The 14,413-nt window shown below is 46.2% G+C and overlaps 1 protein-coding gene across 1 annotated transcript in view; it reads left to right on the top strand.

The window, feature by feature from the left end:
• The window catches only part of NXPH4 (neurexophilin 4), a 111,583-nt gene extending 98,087 nt beyond the window's left edge, over window positions 1-13,496 (top strand). Inside the window, exon 2 of the mRNA XM_087956502.1 lies at window positions 12,607-13,496. Within this exon, the coding sequence (XP_087812628.1) occupies window positions 12,607-13,365 (759 nt within the window). The 3' untranslated portion in view covers window positions 13,366-13,496. The remainder of the gene's footprint in view (window positions 1-12,606) is intronic.
• The last annotated feature ends 917 nt before the right edge of the window (window positions 13,497-14,413 follow it).

The following is a 14,413-nucleotide window of genomic DNA, read 5'->3' as shown; positions in this document are numbered from 1 at the left end:
TGAAAGCCTGACAGGTGAGTTTTGTTGTGCAATAGTAGTGTTCCTCTTTCCACAAAGTTATCATCTTCTTTCCCAAACCTGTCATCTGTTTAGACTGATTATAACTGGCTAAACTACAAAGCTGAGGTATAAGTTGCCAAACAACAAACAATTGACATGGTAATTTCCTTATTTATAATCTGTTGTTCTCCTAAATGTTGAAAATTAACCCCATATCAGTCCGTAAGAGGGTTAAATGCAGATTTGAACATTCATCTCCCTAATCACTATGAAGATTATGGTGCTAAAATGACCAATTTCTTAACCTGCAACTTCCATGCTGAATGAAAGTGATGGGAATTGTGGTCCACATGGAGGGCATTGGACTGAAGAAAATTACTATAGGCTGTTAGCTTTATTCTGCAATCGTGAATGCAACTACTGGGAACAGATTCTTTTTACTTCCAAGTGGGCCTTCTTTAAAAGTAAGCATGCATAGCATTACTTTGGTCCTGGTTACGGATGTAACTCGTATCTCTTCACCAGTGGCTGCATACACACACAATCATACTAGCTGCATTCAAAGTAACCTATTTGGGTGTTACTTGAATCCTACTCTTTTCTCCAGAAATGGTTGGCATCCCATAAGCTCTTGCGCATGAGAGTACTGACAAAGTGGCATGTAGCCTTTTTCCTCATTGCTGGGCAGCTGTAACCATGGCTAGATTGTTGAAGTCAATCCCTGTCTGCGAAGAGAGTTCTGTGCTGCCACTCATAATTTTGCAAAGAAGGTTTCCCTTTTCAGCCTCTACTTTTCTCTCTGGCTCTTTTTCTTGGAAGACTATATGCACAAGATGGGGGCCAGGATCCAACCTGAGTCGATCACAAGTCAATCCCTGAGGATGGGCTCCAGCCCAAGTTTGAAAACTTGGAAGACTAAATCCTGGGACACATATATGTGCTTTCATGTATACGACATGCCAGTTGATTGGAGTTAGATGTTCCAGAAGCTTAACTGTCTAGGTGGAGATAGCGTATCATTATGAATCAATGGATCTATTTGGAGTTAATTTTGATCTTTAGAGATAATAGACTAGGGATAATTTCAACAGTGCCACCCCTCCCATCCTCCCAGTTAAATGTCTTGTTGTAAGAACACGACTGTACTGTAGTGTGTCGGAGCAAGACTTTCGTTCATGGATAAATTCCTACAGAACAATTGCTCTTCAGAGCTTTCTTTCCCTTCGTTTCACTGAAACAAAGCGATGAATTTCTTCCTTCACTGGCTCAGCTCATCTGTTATTGCAAAATCTTCTGCATTTGCTTTGCGTTCCCTCTCCAGTGATGATGAAGAAGAAATTGAAAACCCTTAACCACAACAATATTTACTAAGGGTGCTCAGAATGTTGGTTGCTCTCATTGAGAGAATTGGATAATAGGTGGTCTTCGACTTTTGACCACAATTGAGCCCAAAGGTTTAGTTGCTAAGCGAGACATTACTTAAGTGAGTTTTGCCCCATTTAACTTGCCACAGTTATTAAGTGAATTGCTAAATTAGTAACATGGTTGTTAAGTGAATCTGGCTTCTCTGTTGACTTGGCTTATCAGAAGTTCGCCAAAGGGTATCACATGACCCCAGGACACTGCAACCGTCATAAATATGAGTCAGTTGCCAAGTGTCCGAATTTTGGTTATGTAACCGGAGGGGTGCTGCAGTGGTTGTAAATGTGAAAAATGGTCATAATTCATTTTTTCCACTGCTGTAGTAACTTTGAATGGTCACTAAACAAATGGTTGTAAGTCGAGGATTACTTGTAGCACTCGCAGTGTTTTAGAACTAAAACAGGCTAAAAATGTAGTGCTCATGGAACTTGAGAACTGAACATGGATTTGGGGGAGGAGGAAGTGACCACATATCTACCTCAGCAGATGCCAAGAAAAACTCCATAGGCATTTGAGTTGCAATAGCAATAGTATTTAGACTTATATACTGCTTCACAGTGCTTTACAGCCCCCTCTAACCGGTTTACAGAATCAGCCTATTGCCCCCAACAATCTGGGTCCTCATTTTACTGACCATGGAAGGATGGAAGGCTGAATCAAACTTGATCCGGTCAGGATCAAACTCCCGGCAGTGTTGTGGTTAGCTGGCAGCAGGTGCAGACGGCTGAGGAGAGCGAAGATTCAGATGAGGGGCCAGGACCATTAGGGAGTGGACTGCTGCCTTCAGAGATTGTGGGGGCTGGCAGCAGCAATGAGGAGGTTCCCAAAGAGCCTGTGCCAAGTGCGTGTGTGTGCAGGATTGCTCACAGGAAAGAGCAGCTGCAACAACACGGGTGACTCAGGAGTAAGGCTGCAAGGCCATTGCCCCTCCTTCAAGAAGATAAAAGCCAGCTTTGAAGTGAATGTTCTTTTCAGGAAGCAAAGACGTTTTGAAACTCAGCCTCGTGGACATTATAGTATCTTAAGTTGGTATTTGAAGACTCGTGTTGTGAAATATTTCTTACCTGTGATTCTTGGCAGTCTCGCACAGTTTTGGCAAGGTTTGTGCTTATCAAAGTTAATTAGTTTGCAGCAACCTTTTAACCGGGGATTCGTGAGACTCATTAAAAGGTTTCTGTTCCCTTTGGTTATTGTTTGTTTTATTGGAAAAGGGTTTGGGTCAGAACAGGCAGCCAGCAAAATTAGCCTGTAATACTCCATTCTACCCATTGCGCCACCATGGAATAGTGACATCATCAATGTGTGTTGCCCTTTCACTGTTAATAAGAGTTTGCTGTGGATACCACTGGAAAGCAGGGGAAACTCACGCTCTGGAGGGGCAGAAAGTTTCTGCGTTTCCAAGAATGTGTGGTATTTGTTTCTAGCCAAAGAGTGACAGCAAGAAGGGCAAATTAAATACCAATTTTGAAACTCCAGTCTTGCTCTGGAAGAGAATTAAATGGTGAAAAAAGCAATGTTCAAAACGAGGATCTCTTCCTCTGTTGGCAGCTCCAGACTAGGATATTTTAGTTTGGCATTTTAAGCGCATTAGGCTGCAGTGTAAGTTAAAATGGGTGTTGGTAGAAGTTACCCTGAATGCCCTTTCTATCTATGCTGCGAGAGAGCCCAGGATGGGTTGACTCCTTCCTATGATGTCATTTAGCTGAGTCTGTACTAAGATATAAAAGCCAGCCCCCGGAAGAGACCCCAGCTTTGGCGAAGATACTTGACAGACTGAAAGGTGTCTCTGAAAGCACAAATGAATACAGAAATATGACTTACCCTCTCCGGACGAATCAAGGGAGGGGCTGGGTTCTCTCGCAGCATGGGACATGCCAAAGCGGTCCTTGTCCAGCTCATCACACTGACTGTTGAACCACTCGTTGAAGCACCCGTCTGCCGAAGGCTGCAATTGCCAAGGCAAAGACATCCAGACAGTAGTATCTGATGAAAGGAGACGGAGATGTCCACGTGGCTGCACGACAGATCTCCTCTAAGGGTGCTTGGGTCGCCCAGGCAGCCAAAGTGGCCACATTTCTGATAGAGTGCGCCGTCAGACCTTGAGGAACCGGAAGGGCCGCAGCTTTGTAGGCCTGCTCAATGCAAGATCTGACCCATCTGCTAATAGTAGGAGAAGAGGCCTTGTGCCCCAAGTGAGAAGGGAAAAGGAAACAAAATGGCTTCCGACTTCCTGAAGGAGGAAGTGCGCTTCATGTATATTCTAAGAGCCCTACCTACGTCTAGCGAGTGCCACTGCTGCTCTAAGTCATGGTGCGGGAGGGGGCAGAAGCCAGGAAACATAATGTCCTGGGACCTGTGAAACAGGTGTTAACCCTTGGAATAAATGAGGGGTTCAGACTGAGCACAACTCTATCATCGTGAAAGGAACAAAGGTCCTGTCTGATGGAAAGAGCAGCGAGCTCGGATACCCACCTGGCTGAAGTGATGGAAACAGGGAACACTACCTTCAGAGTCAGGAAACGGAGAGACAGTGTTCTAAGGGGTTCAAAAGGGGGCTTTGTAAGGGCATAAAGGACCACATGAAGATCCCAGGAAGGATACCTGTGAACCACCGGAGGGTGTAGGTTGGAAGCCCCTTTCGAAAACCTCCTGACTGAAGGGTAATGGGATTAGGAAGGAAGCGAACCCCATGAAAGAACCGAGGAGAGGGCCTCAACCTGCCTGTGTAAAGGTGTTGGGGGCCAAACCTTTCTCCAGATCATGCTGAAGGAATCTAAGAACCTCTGCCAACTCGTCTAAAGCGGGAGAGAGAGACCCTCCCTAAGACACCATCGGGAAGGGCCTTCCAGGTGGCATCACAGATGCGCCTTGTGGGAGGTTTGTGAGATGCCAGGATAGTGATGATGACCCTTTCAGGAAGATCAGCCTCCTCTAGCCGCTGTCGCTCAAGTGCCACATGGTCAGCTTGAGCCACTGGGGCTCCGGGTGGAGCAGAATCCCCTGATGAAGGGAGATTAGATGGGCTGGGGTCCTCCAAGGAGAAGCCACTGACAGGTTGACCAGGTCCGCAAACCAGGGCGTCCTTGGCCAATAGGGTGCCAGGAGGAGGAGATCCGCACGTTCCTCCAACATCTTCTGAATTACTGCCGGAATGATGGGAGCGGGGGAAAGGCATAGAGGAGACTTTTGGGCCATCTACATCGAAGGGCATTGGTCCCCTCCGCTCCCTGGCAAGGAAACATGGTGAAGAATCTGGTGACCTGGGCAATTTGAGGAGTGGAGAAGATCCACCTCCGGCGTTCCGAATCTGAGGGAAAGATCCCTGAGTAGAGAAGGAGGAATAGACCATTCTGCTTGGTCAACTAGGCTCCTGCTGAGCCAGTCGGCCTGGGAGTTGTTGATCCCAGAGAAGTGGTCTGCCAAGACCGACAACAGGTGTTTCTCTGCCCATAACCCCAACCGTAGAGCCTCTCCCATGAGGACTTTGGACCTCGTCCCGTTCCCCCCCCCCCTCGGTTGACATGAGCCATGGCGGCCATGTTGTCCATAAGTACTAGAACATGAGAGCCGGTCACTGAGTGCCTGAAATGCTTGAGAGCTAGAAAAATGGCTCTGAGCTCTAGCCAATATATGGGAAGGGCCTGCTCTGACCTGGACCAAGGTCCTGAGTTATCTGGCCCTGCATATGGGAACCCCAACCCAGGAGGCTGGCATCAGTGGTTATCACTAGCCTGTCTGGGATCCTGAAAAGGAGTCCCTTCCAGATTAACGGGGAACACCACCAATTGAGAGATCTCCGGATTTGTGGCGGGAGCGGGACCTTGATGGATGAGTGGCTGGTTCCTGCTCGTTGGTAGGGAAGCAGGAACCAGAGTGGACAGGAGTGGAAAAATCCGTGGCTCTGGAGATATGACAGGGTAATTTGCAGATCCCGATGGGCTGCATGGATAAGGAGGACAGAATCAAAATGTTGTCCAAGTAGCATTGGATCCTCACTGGAACAGAACGCAGAGATGCCATCAATGCTGCCAGAACCTTCGTGAAGACCCTTGAAGCCGATGAGAGGCCGAAGGGAAGTGCTCGATACTGGTAATGGGTATTCTGATAACAGAAACGGAAAAACTGGTGATGATGAGGCCAAATGGGGATGTGGAGGTAAGCCTCCATGAGATCAGTGGAAGAGAGGAGATCGCCCTCCCGAATGCTCTCTAAAATAGAATGCAGAGTCTGCATTTTAAATAGCCTGTATTTTACAAATTGGTTGAGAAATTTTAGATCCAGGATGGTTCGCTGCCCCCCCTCCCCCGAGGCTCTGGGAACGATGAAAGGCGAGAATAAAGCCCACGTCCCCATTGAGAGGGGGGAACAGGTTTGAATAGCTCGGATTTCAAGGAGTTGAATGGCTTGATTCATGAGGTCTTGCCTTGAAATGTCCCGAGAGACAGGACAGATTAAAAAAAAATTTTTTGAGGGGGGGGTGCATTAGGAAGTCCAATTGTAATCCTGACCTAATAGTGCTGAGCATGCAGGCATCCGCCGTTGACTCCTCCCATTTGGAGGCAAAGAAGGCTAGGTGACCTCCGATGGGTGGGAAGAACGAGGGATTACTTAGAGCAACGGCAGGAACGACCCCCACCCTCCTGAAAGGGCTGTTTACCAGTATAAGGAGCTGGGCGATAGTTGGCTCTCTTCCCACAGTAAGAGAGAATTTTATGTTTATCTCTGGTTTCGATGAGATAAGGTTCCAGAGCATTGCCAAAAAGCTTATCACCCGCGAATGAAACTGAAACCAGCTTCCATTTAGAGCGTGACTCCGCCTGCCAATTTCTGAGCCATAACAGTCTTCTTGCTGCTACTGAAGATGCCATGGCCCTAGATGCAAATTTGGTGGAATTGAGAGTGGCATCTGCGGTGAATTCCGCTGCTGCAATAATCTTATTAAGGCCTTGGTGAGACCGAAGGTCAGATGTAGGCAATCTAATCTGGAGTTGGTGCAGCCACCGTATGGATGCCCATATGAGAGTGCCAGAAAATGGGAACGAGGCCAGAACCGGAATGTCAACAGAAGGCCAGGGAATTATCCAGGGCTGCGCTGACATTGTAGAAATGCTTATCCAGAGAAGATGGGCGAGGACCTGCCGAAGGGGAAGCGCACTGTTCCTTGACCATGTCAAGGAACAAAGTGGGAGAAGGCAAACCCCCTGCATGCACTACAGGCTTGGAGAAGAATGAGTCTCCCTCGCTAGAGGGAATTCCTTGTGGCTCGGGAGCCACTTCCTCTGGCGACAGCTTGGCAGTGACCAAGGCCATGCTGAGTAATGGCCTGAAGAGAGAAGGATTGAAGACCAATGCAGAGGATGCTTTGGGCGAGAATCCTCTTCCTCAGAAAGATTTTGGTCAAAGGTCTTGGCTCTTCACGTTCTGAATAAGAGGAGTAACTGTGTTCAGATGGTGAAGGCCTTCCCTCCTCATCAACCTCCTCCCATTCTGGTAGAGAAGAATGGACCCTGAGGTCCTGGGGCCTGTGTAAATCAGGGTGATGAGGCAACTTATAGATTGAGAAGGGAGACGGGCCTGAACTCTTTCCGGAGGTCGAAGGATTTTCTTGAAGCCTTCAGCCAATCCCTGCTTAATGGCCAAAGAGACAACATCTTGGATATCCCCTGGTCTATGCTCAAAGGTAGGGGCAGAAGGCTGAAGGCCGCTGCTGTGGGAGTGAAGGTGGCTTCAGGCCTAGATTGAGAAGAGGTTCGAGCCTGTTGGAAATAAGGCCCAGATCTGCTTAGATCCTGAAGATCATTGTACTGCAAAAGCCTCAGGAGACAGGCTCATAGATAACTTCTCCTCCTTGGCTGGAGGAGCTTGGCTGGGGCCCGCAGGTATGACCTGAAACATGCTGTAGTTGCACTCCCTTCTGTTGAATAGTTCTGTTGAACTGCCTCTCTAGGGCTGCATGTCTGTGCTTTTCTGCCCTCAACTCAGCCTGAGTTGCCTTCTTAGGGGTTAGAACTTTAGCTCTGATTTTAGCAGCCACCTCCCTCTGGACTGATTGGGTGCGTTACCTACAACTATTTCTCTTATTAGCTTAAGAGACTGTTCCACTGGGGGGAGGGGGAAACTCTGCCTGACCCTTATCTTGCTCCATTTGAAGAATAAAGGCTCTTACGATGGAAAGAAACTGTTTGTAAATTTTTTGTATTAAGCCCCGTAGGGTATAAATTGGCCCTTGGGCTTACAAAATGGCCGCTCACCTCGTGGTGGAAGGCTTCAATCCAAGATGGCCGCTGACTATGGGAAACAGGCTCCGAGATCGAAGAATTTCTCCTTAGGCTATAAAGAACCCCGAGTGAAGTCAGCAAAGGAAAGGGCAGCCTCTGGCCACACGATCAGCTGGCTGACGCTGGTATCGGTTTGCCGATCGCTTTTTACGACCGCTCAAACTGCAGGCATGGGGGAGGTCTACAGTCGCTGCCCAACTTGCCTGAACAGCACTCTGGCAATGCTGCTCCCAACGCTGCAGGAGAGAGAGAGCCCTGCTCTCCTGGAAGAGCAGTTGCCCAGATCCTGGGAGCTGCTGAAGTGAGGAAAAAAGGTACTGAAGATCGCTGGTGAGTGCTATCAACAGAACCTTATCTGGCTGAAGCTGTTATCGGTTTGCCGATCGATTTTTACGATCGCTCAAACCGCAGGCATGGGGGAGGTCTACAGACGCTGCCCAACTTGCCTGAACAGCGCTCTGGCAACACTGCTCCCAACCTTGCTTGAAACGTGGAAAAACGAAGATCACTGGTGAGTGTTATCTTACAGAAGCTTTCAGAGACACAGCTACTGACTGAAAGGAGCTGAGTCAAAAGCTGGGGTCTCTTCCGGGGGCTGGCTTTTTTTATATCTTAGTACAGACTCAGCTAAATGACATCATAGGAAGGAGTCAACCCATCCTGGGCTCTCAATGCAGCATGGAGGAGAATAAAATCTCCCCTAGGTCATGGGTTAATTCAGAGCCCTTTCACCCAAGGTTGGATTACCCCAGTTAAAATGGGAGCAACATCCACTGTATCTCTTCCAAACGGTTTGCTAATTACAAGGAAACAGTAGCAAATCATTCTGGAATATTATGCCTTTTGTCCCATGCCTGAATGATTCATTCATTGCTTTTCTCTTCTGTTTGGCAGAGCAATGGGACTTTAATTTTATCTTGCATCAAGTGGGAGAAAATGTGGTGATGGTTGAATAAACTTCCTTAGATGGAAGCGGCAGAAATACTGTCCTGTCTTTCTCCTTCAACTCCAGAATTGGGAGTAACAATACATGCACACACATACACACAAGGGCTAAGACTGGGCTTTTAACTCAGCTGAATCCAGTTGCTTGATTTGCAGAGAATATATGATGTGTTTGTTACTGTGTGCATCATTACAGTTAGTGTAGAAGCAGTAGATCCAGGACTCAAGGCCATAGATGTTCCCGTATTAAGAATATTGGACTCTTTTTTTCTCATTTCTGTCAGGGGAAGAAAATGGAAGGAAGACATTAAGTACTTTGTCAAGTTGTTGCTCCCTCTGGAAGTGAACTCAACCTCATTAGTGTCTCCTTCATTAATATGTGCACTTGAATGCCTACAAATTTTGTGGATCTCCAAATTTTTATGAGACTCTCCAATGAAGATGCTTGATAGCCAAGTAAGGTCCAGGGGGCGATGCACGCCATTTAAATGATACTTTTCACACAACTTATTTTTTAAAGTTTTAAAAAAAAAAGCTGCAGGGAGTGGACTTTATGTTCAAATGCTCAGAAAATTAATACTGACTGAAACTGACCGGATCTAGACATACCTAAATAAAACATGCTGTGAATACTGTATGAACACCTCCATCATTTGCTTTTAAGGAATCATTTTAAAAAGTAGTCGGGGGAAGAAAGTTATTCTTCTAAAAACTTTATATGCCAAGTAGATATATACCATAGAATTGGTGGCTATTGATATTTGTAGTATGTGGATAGGCGAGTCGTTCTGATCTTTGGGATGAACCACAATTTGATGGTAGACAAAATGGTGGATTTAGACGGTCACTCATTTTATCTGCCAGTTCAGAAGTGGCCAGTATTGCCATTATGGGCTGATTTAACCAGGTTTTGCACCGGAGCTGACCTTGGCCCTTTCGTTTTCCTCACTGCTTGGGCCTTAAGCCGGCAAACTTCCCTGCAGATTCAGTCATCGCTTTTCACTGCCCTTGTCTCTCTTAATGAGTGTCCCAGCATGTGCTCCCTCTACTTGTGAACGGCGCTGCCTCTTGTTACTCCTCCACCTGCTTAGTCAGGACAGCTACACCGCCTTGTTCATACTGAGGGGTGTAGGACTGAGATGGCTCCTCCTTGAGGCTTCCTTCCTCAGGGTGGACTTGGTGGCCCAACAAACATGGATTTATTGTTGTTCCATCACATCAAGGAAAGCAAGGGTGTGCGTGCATTGGTCATGGTTTTTCCTGGGGAGCTGCCCCTCGCCATTCTGTCCTATTGTCTTTGTCCTCATCCTTATCAGGAAAAGACAGGTGACAGCATGCATGCTTTTCCTCCCCTGGGTGAAGCACAGGTAGTCCTTGACTTACAACAGTTCACTTAGTGACCATTTGAAGTTGCAACAGCATTGTAAAAAGTGACTTATGACCATTTTTCTGTAGTAGTGCAGTGGTTAGAATGCAGTATTGCAGGCTACTTCTGCTAACTGCTGGCTGCCTGTAATTTGGCAGTTTGATTCTCACCGGCTCAGGATTGACTCAGCCTTCCCTTCTTCCGAGGTGGGTAAAATGAGAACCCAGATTGTTGGGGGCAATACGCTGACTCTGTAAAACCGCTTAGAGAGGGCTGTAAAGCACTGTGAAGCGATATATAAGTCTTAGCGCTAGTGCTATTTTTCACAGTTACGACCTTTGTAGCATCCCCATGATCATGTGACCCAAATTCAGATGCTTGGCACCTGGTTTATACTTATGACCGTTGCTGTGTCCCAAGGTCATATGATCTCCTTTTGCGACCCTCTGACAAGCCAAGTCAATGGGGAAGCCAGGTTCCCTGAACAACTGGGTTGCTAACTTATCAACCGCAGTGGTTCACTTAACAACAGTGGCAAGAAAGGTCGTAAAGTGGGGCCAAACTCACTTAACAAATGCCTCACCTAACAACAGGAATATTGGGCTCAATTATGGTCGTCAATCAAGAACCTTTACTCCCTCCCAGCCATTAAGCATTGAGGACAATGACATAGACATAGAATGACAAGTGTTAGCTGTCCCACCCTCTATAACTTTGCCAGATCAAGAGTGGATTCTCTACCAAGGCTGAGCTGAACTGAGCAATTTAGTACATAGTCTGAGTCTTCGCTCTAGGCAAGTTCTGGGAAATAGACATCTGTGTCCCAAACTTGAATCACTTTCTGTTTCTCTTAAAGTTTTTATCATGGGTACTTGAGATATATAGTTAGTCCTAGGAAGACTTTATCTCTCTACCATCATTCAGGACCTGTGGTATCTCCCTCACTGCTGCTTTCAGCCTTCCTTCAAGGTTCCAGTAAAGCAAAGCAGTATTTACCTACCCTTACCTGTGAGTCTGCGGTTGCAGCCTGTGTTTGAAAGTCTAGATCCCCACCACCAATTCATGGGTCATCCCAGCAGACTTTCCACTTGGAAGGATTCGCTTCTCCATGTGTGGCCAGCAAAAGCTGCTGTTGTTGTGGTGGCGGCATGCCTGCAAATCAAATAATTCTGCTGTTGGGCAAAGGAATACCATTCATCCATCATGGGATGTCAGCCAGCTGTTATGTTGGCAAAAAAAAAAAAAAAATGGGGGAGGGGGGGGAGAAGGAGATGACAGATTCTATGAAACAAACTGAGCTGGAATGCAAATGAAAAGGGCAGGGGGAGTTGGAAAAACAGGAGAAGATGCCCCCCAAAATGCAAAAAGCCAGTGTACTATAAGGATTGATTGCAGCAGATCTAAGCTGCTAGGCTGAGCCAGCCTGCTGGTTCATTTAGCTTGGACGACAGAATTGGGTGCTTCTGAGAAATGATTAGGAGAAACAGAAGCTGTTTACCGTTAGTGCCTTGTTCCCAATGTCCTACGTGTTGGTGTCCATCTCTAGCCTGATGGCCACTCATATATGACGATATTCTGTTATTATTTTGAATTTAACTTAATTTATTTTTGAATTTATGGAGCCATGGTTGGCACAGTGGTTAGAATGCAGTATTGCAGGCTAATTCTGCTGGTTTTCAGCCGTTTGATTCTCACCTGCTCAAGGTTTGACTCCGCCTTCCATCCTTCCAAGGTTGGTAAAATGAAGACCCAGATTGTTGGGGCCAATAGGCTGACTCTGTAAACCGCTTAGAAAGGATTGGAAAGCACTGAAGTAGTACATAAGTCTAAGTGGTATTGCTATTGCTATTAACTGCTATACGGAAGTGGATATGAGTGCCATGAAAATTACTCAGCATATTGGCATTTTATCTAATGGAGGTCAAATTAAAACATGGCTTCTCATGGACCTTATGCATTACTAAGGTTTTGGCAGCACTTCTGTGATGGTCCAAAAGCATGCAGTGTGGATAAATATATGCACACCTTTGTTGTTGTGAAGTTTGATCCAGTTTTTAATATGCGGTTGTGGGGGGTGTTCGTGGAATTTTAGAATCTCTTACCAAGCTTCAGAGTCAATATTTTCTGATAGTGTATTCTTTTTTTCTAATCCATACCCTTCCAGATCTATTGAACTGGTTGAAAAGTGTCAAAGTTGGATCACAATATACCTGAGGAACATTAGTTTGGAAAGACTAGCCTGGAGTGAGTCAGAGCATTGCAACCACCCATTTAGATACTAATATAATATGGCACATACTTTAAATCAGATTTCCCCAATTTGATCCTTCATTTCCCCAATTTGATACTCCTTCAAGTGTATTAGACTGAAGTTCCTATAGCCCTCCTTCTACATACTTGTCAGCCACAAGTTTATGGGTGATGGGAGATTTTATTCTATGCCTTTGGAAAGTGCCATGATGGAAGGCAGCTCTTCCATAGATTTCTATATGACTTGCACCCAGCACGATTCAGGCAGGCTGTATCATATGGATAACTGATGAATCACATTGTATGCATGATCTAATATAACCTCCTTTGTTTACTCTTTGATAGGTTGTATGCACCGAGGATCATGTAACCAAGACTCTGAACTATCTTGAGATGAGTCCTTCAAGTGTCTTGAAGACCGGACCATATGGTAGCTCTTTCAAACCCCACTCACTCAGCCCTGGCCGGATATTCTCCAATGAGCCATCCAAAGCCAAGCTGGACCCTTTTGGTGGTGCATTGAGTCCGTGGGACTGGACCAAGAATCAGACAGCCATGGAGCACTTCAATCAGCGAGCCAAAAGGAAGCCCTCAATGAAGGCCGGTCGTACCAAGAAGATCTTTGGATGGGGGGACTTTTATTTCAACATCAAGACCTTGAAATTTAGCCTCCTTGTGACGGGCAAGATTGTGGATCACATTAATGGTACCTTCAGTGTCTATTTCCGACACAACTCCTCCAGCCTGGGCAACGTCTCGGTGAGCATTGTGCCACCCACCAAAGTTGTAGAATTCGATGTCTTGGTTCCTCCTATCCCCACCCAACATCTCCAGTCCACCTTAGCTGAGCCGAAGGAATCCAAGACCTTCAATTGTCATGTGGAGTATGAGAAGACCAACCGGGCACGCAAGAATAAGCCCTGCTTGTATGATCCATCCAAGATCTGTTTCACTGAGCATACACAGAGCCACGCAGCCTGGCTCTGTGCTAAACCGTTTAAGGTCATCTGCATTTTCATCTCATTCTTCAGCATTGATTACAAGCTGGTTCAGAAAGTCTGTCCGGACTATAACTTCCAGAATGAGAATCCCTACTTTGGCTGATGGGTGGACTGGGCCTTTGAGGGATGGGGATGTGGGGGATGAAATAAGTTGTGGTTTTTATCCAGCAGAGAGTGAGAACTTTGGAATGACCGGGGAAGAAAAAATACAAACTCCCTACCATGCTCGATAGGACAAAAATAGCTGGTTTGGTTTAGGAACTGGATGTTGTTCCATCAGACATTCCACTTCCCGTAGCCAGTGAATTTCCCAGGACATTAGGAAGATGAAGAGCAAACAGAGGGACAATATTTGTTTTCACAACTCATTCATCCCCCCTCCTGATGCCATTTGTGAGCATCTCATGGGGATTCCCTGCAAGATGAAGAAATCGCTTGCTGTGGCTGTATCTCTTTTGTGCATACACAACCCCTGCTGCTTTGGTAGGGTTCTTACACTGTTCACATCCCTCAGGATCACGCCTCCCAGATGGAATGTGAAGGTAGCAGTGACGGATATCTCTCTTCCTCAGCCGAAGTTATACATCATGCAGCTGAGTTCTTCTTGGAATTCCCATAGGCCTAACTGAGGGTGGAGGAATAGGATATTAACCAAGTGTGCTAATTCAGGTCTCATTCGACCACATAGAAGAGCAAACGTCAGCAGGGTTGAGGGACACTTGTCTAGAGTGGGAAATCCAGCTGCATTAGCTTTCCTGCTCCAATAAGAAGAGATGAAATGTGGAGGTAGCATCATATGAAATCTGGGAATCTGTGTCAAGTGGAATTAAAGAGGGTACTTGAGATATGAGTGAGATCACAGCATATGGCATATGCCTGAGCAAAGCAGGAACAATTGGAAGTATGTAGGATAGTATGTTAATGTAATCAGGACAGTATTTTGTGTGTGTGTGTGAGAGAGAGAGAGGTGGGGGGAGAGAGAGAAGAACAACCATGACATCCAAGCCATGTGTAAGACAGTGATTGAAATGAATGAAAAATAAGTATATGTGTGCGAAACTTAGAGCATGTATGTATAGAAATTTGTGTCCCATTAGACACCTCCCATTGAATTAGATCTGCAAATTTGCAATGACTGAGTCAGCAGATCA

This window comes from Notechis scutatus, chromosome 2 (assembly GCF_049901735.1).
Source record: "Notechis scutatus isolate UNSWTSFEM ecotype Mainland chromosome 2, rNotScu1.2, whole genome shotgun sequence".
Classification (NCBI taxonomy): domain Eukaryota; kingdom Metazoa; phylum Chordata; class Lepidosauria; order Squamata; family Elapidae; genus Notechis; species Notechis scutatus.
This window is presented reverse-complemented; position numbering and strand designations above follow the sequence as displayed.